This window comes from Ceratotherium simum, chromosome 13 (assembly GCF_057802395.1).
Source record: "Ceratotherium simum simum isolate JZ-2026a chromosome 13, ASM5780239v1, whole genome shotgun sequence".
In the NCBI taxonomy this organism is placed as follows: Eukaryota; Metazoa; Chordata; class Mammalia; order Perissodactyla; family Rhinocerotidae; genus Ceratotherium; species Ceratotherium simum.
The window spans coordinates 47,731,884-47,743,998 of record NC_141912.1 but is presented as its reverse complement, the minus strand read 5'-3'; the positions used below and the strand labels follow the sequence as shown (position 1 = coordinate 47,743,998).

Here is a 12,115-nt window from a genome sequence, read left to right as displayed (position 1 = left end):
CCTGGTCCCAAAAATCTAATGCAAACCTCCATTTAAATATTACCTGGGGAAATGTTGACAATAACGAGAAATAAGCGAAAGGCAGTTTTGTTACATCTTTTATAGTGATGAAGATCAAGGAGGCGATGTTTGTGGAAATAGGTCAGTTCCATTTAGGTCACTAGTTGAGTACTGAGTTATTTGGGAATTGGAAAAGCCAGTATTATCAAACCTTTGGTTGTGTAATCAAAGAACTTTATTGAACATATTCTATGTGCAAGGCACCTGGCTCTGCACTTTGGATGTACAAAAGTGGGTAACATAGTGAGTAACAAAGGCGAGTATTGTCCCCAAAGGTTTACAGTCTCATCTGAGAAAGAAAATACATGTATACAAAAAGACTAAAGGTAAATAAACAATACAATAAACACTGAATATAAAGTGAATGGCACAGATTATAAATCTCGTAGGAAATCAGGAGGAGAGAATCAGTACTTCTGGTTGGACTAATCAGAGAAGACTTCACAGAGAAGGAAAAAGTGAAGCAGAGCTTGGGTACAGTGTGCCCTGAATAGAGCCCTAAGATGCATCCTCTCCCCGGGGCAGGGAACTATATAGTACAACCATGGTAACATTGAATGAAAGGATGGTCAATGGTGAGCTCAGGAGACTTTGCTGGCTGATAGCCCTGATATTGAACAGGCTCAGTCAAACGCTTAACACTTTTATTTAGAGGTCAATCAACTAACTCCCACGAGAGTGTCTACATCCAAACTCATGCAAAAGGCCATGGCTGTGTGTTTGCTTGTGTTTGCGTGTCTGTGTGTGTGCATGAATTCACAGGTACTCTAATAAAAACAGCTCATATTTTAATAGCCAATTTTATTTGCCAAGTACTATGCTAAGTATTTTACCTACGTTTATTCATTTAATCTTTACAACTCTCTGAGGTAGGCTCTATTATCCTCAATTTATAGATGAGAAAACCAAAGTCCAAGGAATTTGAAAAATTTTCCCAAGGATCATCAAGTATTATGTGTTCTACCCATGAATCTGCCTTAGACACTGTTAGCACCATTTCTCCTTGAGCCACCTGACCAATTCACTTCCTTGGTGAGGTGTGAACAGGACATTCGAAAGTGTCTCCACCCAGGGTCTTCCTACCATAGTAACCTAATCCATGTGGTTCACTGATGTCTTTCAGGATGGGGCAGACTGAGTTGTGGGCTGCAGAGAGAGGACAGCTTATTCAAGGGATTCCCAAATAATTCCAGAGTTTCTCTGTTAGCATCCATGGGCCTTTCTTGGCTAATAATAAGCCCAAAGTTGAATGTCTTTCCTGCCATTCTTTCCTAGGGAGTGAGTACATCTGAGTAGAGTTTGTTTTCATACAAGATGTGACTGTTCAATGCACAATACAGATGAAAGGCCAATCTGTCTCTCTCTCACTAGTGCTCAGAGTTCACATCTGTAAAACAAGGCAACTGGACTCAGTCTTTTCTAAAGTTTTTAAAGATTTATAATCCTATAACTATTTAGCTTCATGAGATTCCATCCTCGCTTCAATATATTGACTCTGGGTAAGTGACATTTCTCTGTACTGAAATTTCTGCATTGAGAAAACTGGGACGGAGCCTGTCCCACTCCCTTCCCTTGAAGAGATCCAACAGATATGCTGGGAAATGTCAAATTAAAACCACTTTCTGAATCCATTTGAGAAGGCTGTGACTGTCGTCCCAGGATGAGCAATGCCACTTGAAAGATGACTCATGCTCCAGGTTGGTGTATTTTTCTACTTTCTGATTGACGTCTTTGTTATATTTTGCTTTCACAAACTTCCCTACTTAGCAGAAGTTTTTTTGTAGCTAAAAAAGAGAGAGAGAGAGAGAGAAGGGCTGGCCTGGTGGTTTAGCAGTTAAGTTCTCAAGCTCTGCATCAGCAGCTGGGGGGTCGCAGTGTTCGGATCCCAGGCGTGGACCTATGCACCACTTGTCAAGCCATGCTGTGGCAGGTGTCCCACATATTAAAATGGTGGAAGATGGGCACAGATGTTAGCCCAGGGCCAATCATCCTCAGCAAAAAGAGGAGGATTGGCAACAGATGTGAGCTCAGGGCTAATCTTCCTCACCAAAAGAAAAAGAGAGAGACCTCACTCATTCACAAAGTGAGTCTCACTTTCCCATTTGTAATGTAGCATCATTCATACCAGCTTCTTTGTAGGATAATTAAGGGCTAGCCATTGCCCCTTTTACTTTATCCACTAACTTTCTTCTGCTACAACAGCCTGTGTGCTTGCTTTATAAGAGAGCTTCTATTTTTTTTTTCTAGAAGGACTTCAACCTGTAATACTGCTCTCCTATCATGTGGCTCTTGGTTTGAATGTTGAATTTGTTTACATTCAAGGTTAAGCAAATGAGCAGCTCTCTACCTGAAATATATTTCCTCTTCCTCATCCCAAGTTTCATAAAACCATATTGTTGGTGAAGGTTAATCTTACATTGTCAGAGTAGCCAGAGTCCCTCAGTGGCTCCATGGTCTTCAAGAGAAAATCCAGAACTGGGAGCCAGCAGACTTGGGTTTCCATCTCTGGCTCAAGCCTTGATTAGCTGTGACCCATCACTCCAGGCTTCAGTCTCCTTAACTTAAAATAAGAACCTTTCTGGTTCAAAAGCTCTGCTTTTCACTTGGTTCACAGCCAAAGAATTTGCATCTAGGCCCAAGCCAAGCTGACCATGCAATCAATTTAAATGTGGAGGGGTGGAATATGCTGGCAGTTGGATTCTTTTGTACAAAGAACCAGCAATGACCTACTTAGAGTCAACCAACTGTTGGTGACTGTTCATGAGGGCCCCTCCCTCAGCAACCCACAGAATCCAGCCAGGTGACATCCCAGGCCACCTTTCCCAAGATGAGCCAAACCTCTCTTCCTGAGGACAAACGTGACCCAAAAACATGGAGCTGGAGGCCCCAACAACGTCCTGCTGTTGCCTGTGGATGCCCAGCATGGCATATATATATGTTGACAATTGATGGCAGAGAAACGTTTAGCAGCACAGAACAGCTTGGACAGAGGGCCTTCCATCCTTTCTGCACTCACACCCTCCTCCATCAGCACCACAGCGTGGGAGGCTTCCTTCGCAATCTCCAGAGGCAAGAAGACAGGAATAAGCACATTTCTCTTGGGGGCTCTGCCATTCCTGGAATGTATGACCTTGTCAAGAACAGAAAATCACAGCTTTAATGTACAAGCAGCAAGACCCAAAAGCCTCACAAGAGCTGCATCATAGACTCACTCTTTCTTGAACAACAAGCCCATTTGGGTAGAGCCCCCTTGCAAATGGAGAGTCTCTTCCCTTTAAGTCACTTTGGAATCCAGGGAACAGGCTTATACTGTTGCCTACAAATGCTGAGTTACCAACCTTCTCTTTCTCTAAGCTGGACCACTTCCTTTCCTCTTGGAAAATACCTGTTTCTTTGTACAAGGCCCTGGGCTACTGCAGAAGGTCTCAGCCACAGAGGCTGCTGGAGCCTGGGTGTGTTGGAGCGGGAGAGGGAGGCTGTCTCCACATATCTGAGTGCCTCTCTCTGCTTCTCTCTTTCTTTCTGTCTCAGTCACTCTGTGTGTGTCTCTGTGTGAGTCCCAGTCCCTGTGGGTGCCTCTCTCTGTTTCTTTCCGTATCTCTAGGTCTCTCTCTGCACCTCTCAGCCTCTCGCTGCATCTCTCTGTCTCACTGTGAGTGTGAGTGTCCTGGTGTAGGCGTCTCTGTCTCCCTCTAGATCTAGAGGTACAGGGAGACAGAGGGTTGGAAGACCTGTCTGCACATGTCCGTGTATCTGGGCAGCTCTTTTTCATCCCTGAGCCAACCTGCCCCTCAGTCTAGGCTTCTCTGTCCTTCTGTTTCCGCCTGTGGCTCCCTCTCCAACTGTGCTTCTCTCTCTCTCTCTCTCTCTCAGATACCAGCTCAGATGTAAATCAACTTCTACATTATCCCTGAGGCCTCTCACAGATGGTGTTTATCATAATTCCTTGATCTTTCAACACTACAGGAAAGAGAGGGGCCACAGTGGGAAATCTGGAGATATTGTTACTATCACAGAGGATGGCCTGGGGAAGGGGAGCTAGAGGGAAGGAGGAGGAGAGGGAACAGCTGTGTAGAGCCGGCACCTCTGCTCGCTTGCCTCTTAAACACACTCAGCCTAGTTTACAAGCATTCTCAGACAGGCCTGATTGTTTTACAGGGACAACAAAAATTTTAGTGGTCCAAAAATTAGAAATGTGAATACATCTCTAATCATAGCTAGATGACAATCGACTGTATAAGGAGAATTATTTCAATTAAGAAAAAATCATTTCTAATTAGAATTAATCAAATTGTGATTTTTTTTTAAGAAATATCATATATATGGCATGTATATGGGGACCCCCTTGCTTTGCACTCACCTCCCAAGTTAGGAGTATAGCCTGGTTCATTAGCTTGGCTCTTTGGTGGGGTGACAAGAGAAATCAGAAGAAAGGTTCTGTTGAAGACAAAAGTATAATTGCAATTATTATTAGGAGTCTGTTTTTAATTATCACAGTAACTTGAAGCACATGGAGAATTGTGAGCTACAGCAATTAATTTAATCCTTTCACTTCATCCCTCTCCTTCTTCATGTTAGAACTGCTGGCAATGTCGGAACAGGCTGGTGGGAGAGATCCTCCTGCTCCCTGGCCTGGCTCCCTCTCCTGAAGGAACCTCTAGTTTGGGAAGAAGCTGGGGAGAAGGCAGTTGATTGGCATGGAGGGAGAGACGGACATTAAAATGCCTCCTAGCCCTCAAATAGCTACTTCTCAGTGGGCCTGCTGAAATCCTCAACATTACAGTCAGCGCCTGTGATGCACCTGAGTTTAAAATATCCCATGTTTTAGGTGTATGTTGCCTAAGATAGGCAATACATTAACTCACTGGTAGAATTATTGCCATATGAGCATGGCCTAATTCATCACATCAGATGTAAAATGAACACAGACAAGCACATTTATCATCCCGGGTTTGGGGAGCTGGGACTGACAATCCCCAGGCAGGAATCACGATGGGACAGAGTTAGGTCTGGACTGTAGAAGATCAGTACCTAGGGATCAGAGGCCTACAAAACAGGAGAGGAGACGACAGATGATAAGCCTGCTTCCTCTGAGTAGGGCTGATAAAACCAACTTGCAGTGGCCTAAAGCTGGAGGGCAGAGTAAAGGAAGGGTTGCAAGAAGTTAGGATAAATATACCTAGTATCTAGACCAGTGGTTCTTAACCCTGGTAGCATATTAGAACCACTGGTGAGCTTTAGAAAAAGGTTAAAAACTCAAAAAAATTTAAATTAAAATTTAAAAACCCCTATCCCCAAGAGTTTCTGCTTTAATTTTTCTTGGGTGGGGCTTGGATGGTGGTATTTTTAAAAAGCTCTCTAGGTGTTTCTAAGGTGCAACCAGCATTGAAACCATTTACTCAGACAATCAATAGTGGATAATGAAGTTCTGGATATAACCCTGACTTAATCTTTCACGTGAAAACACAGAGAAGTGGGCAAAATGGCTATTTCTCTATAGCACTGAAGAGCAGAATTTCCCAGTGGTGGCTGAAAGGATGAACACTGCAGACACAGAGGGCAAGGAGCAGTGCTGAGTTGGAAGGGACTGGAAGAGTCAGGCCTCTCTCCTGAGGGCACCGTGGCGGACCAGAGTGAGGTCGTGGGGGACCCTTACATCAGGAAGGCTGGTGGGAGGCAAACACCTGCAATGCTAATATACTTCAGGAAGGCTTAGAGGAGTAATTCTCAACCTTGACGACATTAGAATCACCTGTGGAGCTTGGCAACTCCCCAAACCCACGCCACACTGCAGACCAATCCAATTAGAATCTCCAGGGGTAGGACCCAGGCAACAAGTTTGGAAGCTTCCTCATTGATCCCTATGTTTGGCCAAGGTTGAGAACCATTGCTTTAGATAATTATTGAGGTTTATTCTCAGCAAAATTAGGCTTTTTTTCGGGGGGGGTGCTGGAAGGGATGTAGAGGAGTCAGCAGTCTCCCATGTGCAGAGACCAAGGGAAACAAGATCAAAGCTTCGTTAAGAGTAAGGCAAAGGGGGATAGGAAAATAGAGGGAAGAAAAAGGAGAGGAGAGAAGAAGAGCACTAAAGAAATGGAGAGGAGGGCTTGGCAAGGCAAGGAATATTAGGAGGGGCAATGCTCTTACTCAGGGCCACAGGGCGCCAGCCCCAGTGACCCATCACCCACTCCATGTAGACATCCTGCAACACCGGTCCATGCCAAGCCATGTGGCTCCCATCAGATTTTGGCATGGGAAATTCTAGAATACCTCTTCTCTTGTTGTTGGGTATGTTCCCTGGGCCAACCTGGAATCCCCTTTGGCTGCCATTTAACATTTTTCCAGTTTTTCCCTCACTCAGAACAGCTGAGGGGTCGCATTCTTTGCATAAAATGCATGGTTTCTAAATTATAGGAATCAAAGATAAGTGAAAGAGCATGTATGTTATCCAATGATGGAAGCTCCTCCAAAACACCCCTGAACAGGCCCCTTCTTTTGCAAAACCAATAACCATGGCAGCCAGCCCCTCTTGAAAATCAAGCTATTAGGAAGACCTTAGTTAGGGTCAGAATTTGCTTTCCTGGAATTTTCCCACTTTGGACATGGTTCAACCAACTGGAGTCATAGAGAATAAATGGGCTGTCACAGGAACCTGAGATTCCTCATCTTCTCTCATTTCTCCATTTCATCACCTGAGCTCCTGCTACATGGTTTGAGGTTCTCCCCTCTAGACCCTGCCACCTGTCACTCTCCTCTAAATGCATTTAAGTTGACTTTCATCTCTGTGGATGTGGTCCTAGTACCCCAGAAAGAGTCTGAACAGCTCAAAGAGGAGGTCACTCAGCACTTCTGAAAAATCCATACCACACACTGCTAAGGAGATAGTTTTAGCAACAGTCCGTGTGCCAGAGACTCCAACATTGTCATTACCTCGTCAAACTTTTAAATGCAAATGTGGATATGAAGGCTTTACCTCTGATATTCCGGAGATCCATTTTGCAGAGGTTACTCGACCCTTTAAGGCTTCTCTTATCTGGATAGTTAATAAAAGAAATTGAGAATTAAAAAGATTGTAAGAAGCTGACCCCTGTGCTTGGGCCTGGCAAATGTTGACGTGAGGGAGTGTTACCAGCCAGGTCCTGTTGGTGGGATATGGAGGGACCAGTAACCTGGTGGAGTGGTCTGGGAGAAGGTGGGGAGAGGAGGAGAGAAAAGAAAGCTAGAGCTGGCACAGGAGCCTCATATTCAGGGGCCTTGAACACGAACCCCATGGCTAAGAAATACAGTTTGCCACAAGTTTGAGGATTCCTTGACACAGCTTTGGGAGCAGTTTTTGGAAGTACTTGAATAGTTGAACATTTCCCACAGTTTGTCAATTATTCAAACCTTCTTTCTAGAGGGCTAAACCGTGGTTAAAAAAAAAAAAAAAGAATCCTAACAACATAGCATAGGCCTATGGAACCAGGAAATAAGAATAATAAATAACAAAATAACAATTATATTTTGTTTTATGACTTTAAAGTGTTTTTCATGTCTGTCGTCTCATTTTATCCAGAAAAATAACTCCATAAGATAGATATTATTATGCCCATTTTACAACTGAGGAAATTAAGACTCCGAGATTAAGTAGCGTGTAAAGTCAGTCAACTACCAAGAGGAAGAGCTGGGACTTGAGTTTATGTCTCCTGACTCCAGACCATCACATCATTTTCCCTAAATCTCTCCTGCTGAACACAGGAACTCTCTGCTCATTTCTGTTCCCTCTTCCCTTCTGCTGTACAAAACGTTATTCACCTTCCAAGGCCTTGTAGAAGTTCTGTCATCACAGTTAACGTAGGTCAAAGTCCTCCAGCTCAGGGTGACTACCCTTCCCTGAAAGTGCAGTATTCTTTGTCACACAGGCTCCAAAGAGGGAGGAACCCTCCCAGGGTTTGAGGGTCTGAGCACTCAAGGGTCCGTACGTGAAGTCATACTGGAGCATCTACTTAAATTTCTTTTTTCTCATGTTTTTTTAATTCTGTTTCACAATGTGCATAATACATACTTTGTAAATTAATACTAAACACATCTGGGGATATATGCTCCCTATTTTTTACTGATCCTAAAAGTTTGAAGACTGCTGGTATATACAACTTTTTGTTAAATAATCATGTATGGTCCCGTGACACCTTTTAGTATTTACCTTTTACATTATAATTTTAAATGTAAGAGGTTTGACCTTGATGGAAGGTTCCATGTCTTAGAGGTCTTTGCACCTAACACTGATACACTGATAAGTAATGATGCTGCTACTTCACCTTGTCTACAAATACTAGCTGGTATTAGATTGATGAAAAAACATAATTATATGGTATATGACTGCCTAAAACCTTAAATGCTTTCTATATGTTTTCACTTGCAAAATAGCATTTGTTCTTTACCATAATCTAGCGGAAAAGGCAGGGGAAGCATCATTTCCTCTGCATTCCATTTGAGGAATCTGGGGTTTGTGAGAATGAAGGAACTCCCCAGTGGCACACGTCTAGTACATAGAAATATCAAGACTACAAGACTAACACTTTCAATAATTTTTATTAGTTTTATATGGTATCCTCATAAGAAAATGAAAGAACCATTGTGAAATGCCTCTTTCCCAAACCTTGGATATTAACTTAATAGTAGAATAGCATTGATAGTGAAATAAATAAATTAATTAAAGAAAAAATAAAGAATCAACCCTGCAGTGAAGGTATTTGCCTCTACATTTGAGAGGTCTATTTGCTTTTCTCATTCCCAGAGTCAGTGAAGTACAACCAAAAGAGGGTGACGTTAGAAGCCTGAGAAACATTTGATATTCTGTTCATTGGTTAGTTTTTATTTGTTTCCCTGACCCACCACCTATACACACTCATCTGTATTTGGAGAATTCCCTTCCTTGAGTCCAGTGCTCTTCAAGGTAGAAGCCAGGAACGCACTCTCCCAGTCTCCCTTGCAGCTAAAATGCATCCATGTGACCTCGGCTCAGCCAATCAGACATGACAATGCAAGAGGCAGGTGCCAGTGGACCCCAACAGGCAGGGAGGAGGCGATCCCTGAGGCAGCAGTGGCAGCAACTCTAGCTTAGCCTCCACTGTCTGACATTGGCCTGGTGACCTGTGCTATCTGTGCCCAGCAAAGTGGGGAGGGGCAATGGTGTCTCTTGTGGAGCAGTTCTGTGCTGTGAGTTGGGAGCTATTCCTGGTGTGCAGCCTCCAAGCCAAAGAGAGACCTTCCCAAAGATGATAGTGTGAGATTTACTAAATTCCTTTTCTGCTACAACTAGTTGGAATGGGTTTCTGTAGAGAACGTGGGCAAGCTACTTAATCACTCTGAATCTCAGTCTCCTCATCCATAAAGTTGAAAATAGAAATACCCAAGATTGTTTTAAGGATTAGAGCCAGTGCACATAAAGTGCTTGGCCCCATAAGAGCTTGAAAGATGATAGATGTTGCTTGCATCCTAAAGAACAGTGATGCCCTGTTAAAGTGTCTGCACAAACGACTGAGATGAAAGACTCTCAATAAGTGGTCTTTACAAGCGAGTATTTCAGGGCCAAGTACTGATAATGCAGAAAAAAAACAAGAAGAATTTACGGTACCTTTGGATCCAGGATTGTTCCAAACACGAAGATGAAGAAGCCCTGAGAAAGACAGAAGAGGGAAGAAGAGCCATTTACACAATAATAATGATAATAATAACAAGAAATACCAACACTCATTATCAGTTTCTTTCTGGAACTGATAAAAATAATAAAAAGAAAACTAAAATGAACACAATTTTATTAATCTTTGACTCATTTTAATGTCACAACACCTAGATTCATCCATTCAACAAATATTGATTGAGCATCTTCCACGTGCCAGCCACTGTTCTAGACACTTGAGATACCTCGGTAAACCAAACAGACCAAGGTCTCTGCTTCATACAGGAAGATTATAGGAATTTCTTTTTAAGTTGGGCAAAATAAAAGTGTCTGGTATTTGTCAGGAGCTGTGCATCTCTCCAGAATATGATGGTCAAGCAAGAGTCAGAGAAGATGTTAGGCAGTGGACAGCAGCCTTGCAGTCCCTGAACAATCAGTAATAAAAGAAACTTTCACAGAAAAAATCAAAAGCAGATACGCTCAGCTTTCCATGAACACCTTCAACCTCCTTCCCCCAACCACAACCAAAAACTGTTATAAAACTTGCAAAGAAAAATCAAGTACCTGAAGACCCATAACAGACTGTGTTTTTAAACACATAATGGGTGTTCAGAAATAGGTGATCCAAATATTATTACACAGAGGGAATTAATTAGCTCTCATGTCTCTTATCATTCATCCAAAGACAGACCCCAATAAGACCACTTATTGAGAGTCTTTCATCTCAATAATTTGTGTTAGTTTTCTTTTTATTATTTTTATCAGTTCCAGAATAGAAACTGATAATGAGTGTTGGTATTTCTGTTCCTCTGCTATTATAGACCATTTGAATTTTCAACTTTTTTTTTTCAGATATATTGGCACAAAACCACCCTGTAAGAAGGAAGGAAAAGTATTCATTCCATTTTTCAGATAAGGAAAAGGAAGCTCAGAGATTGGAGCTCAGAAGCTTGGAGAAGCTTGGACTTCATAGAAGCTTGGAGTGCTTCTATCAGATTGCTCTTTTGTGTAACACTCTTAGCCTACAAGATAACTATTGAAATCTACTATTGTGTCTACTAAGAAAATATCATCGATGGCCTGGTCCATTAGGTTACAAAGTAGCATTTATATAAAGATGCTTGGGACAAATACATCCCAGTCTGGTTTTGATACTAGGAATACATTTTAAATCAGAATCTCCATGATTTTTGCCCAGGAATTAAATGTTTAAAAGATCTGAGAACCACAACTCTAGCCTGTTTCCTCCACAAATATATGTTCCTTTGGCTAAAGGACTAAGAGAAATTTCTCTACCTGTAGGATTTTCAATTTCTTGAGGTTGTACTAATGATATTCATATCTTCAACATTTAGCATAATGCTAGACACAAAATAAATACTCAATAAACGTGGTGTCTCTGTGTATTTGTGTATGTGTGTGTGTGTGTGTCTCTGTGTGTGTTTAATTGCTGGATTATGCAACCTGCATCTGTATAGCCATAAATATGTACTGGGAAATATTCCACTAGGATCACTTTTCATTGGTCCATGCCATCTTGGGAAAAGTCCCCAAAATATCATTCAGAAAATATAGATAAAATATTAGTCATAGAGTTTAGTATTTAATTTAGTATCACTGGTAGCAGCTTGTTTGCATTTCTTTTAGTAGATAAAGCACAATTTGAGCAGATAAATCTCAAGGTGTTCTCTTAGGTTTTTAAAATATGTGCTTTACTGCTATAGACTGAATGTTTGTATCCCCTAAAATTCATATGTTAAATCCTAACATTCAGCATGAAGGTATTTAGAGGCGTGCCTTTGGGAGGTCATTAAGGCATGAGGGCAGAGCCTGCATGAACAGTATTAGTGCCCTTATAAAAGAGGCCCCAGAGAGCTCCCGTGGTCCTTCCACCATGTGGGGTTATAGCGAGAAGACTCTCTGTCTGTGAACCAGGAAGTGGGCTCTCACCAGACACCGAATCCTGGACTTCCCAGCCTCCAGAACTGTAAGAAATAAATTTCTGTTGTTTATAAGCCACCCAGTCTATGGTACTTTTGTTATAGCAGCCCAAATGGGCTGAGATATTTACTTTTCTCCCACCAAAACAGCTATGAGGGGTCCCAACCCTTACCCAGCCCTTTACTCTCAGTTAAGGGTAAGTAATTACCCAGCCTAATTACTCTCAGTACCTACAAGAGAAGATACCAACCAGAAGATATGGAGTGGTAAGGTGAGTAGTCAAGAAAACAATTGACTACATAATAACACTTCCCTAGTGAAGGGCGTGGTTGAGGTTTAAAGCCAGTAGAGGGGCTCCCACAGGGCTAGGACCAGGAAATCTGTAAAAGGGTCTTTCTCCTGTGTCTTTTGGACCTCCCACTATGTTTATGAGTCTCTCTTCGCCATCTGCTC

At 42.3% G+C, this 12,115-nt stretch overlaps 1 protein-coding gene across 1 annotated transcript in view; it reads right to left on the bottom strand.

Annotated features, from left to right (window-relative positions):
* Positions 1–225: 225 nt before the first annotated feature.
* Positions 226–12,115, bottom strand: part of LOC101397749 (putative adhesion G protein-coupled receptor F2P) — a 30,389-nt gene continuing 18,499 nt past the window's right edge. Inside the window, exons 7-10 of the mRNA XM_014782640.2 lie at positions 9,677–9,718; positions 7,034–7,093; positions 4,421–4,497; positions 226–3,190 (exon numbers count right to left, since the gene is read on the bottom strand). Coding sequence (XP_014638126.2) covers positions 4,450–4,497; positions 7,034–7,093; positions 9,677–9,718 — 150 coding nt within the window. The 3' untranslated portion in view covers positions 226–3,190; positions 4,421–4,449. The remainder of the gene's footprint in view (positions 3,191–4,420; positions 4,498–7,033; positions 7,094–9,676; positions 9,719–12,115) is intronic.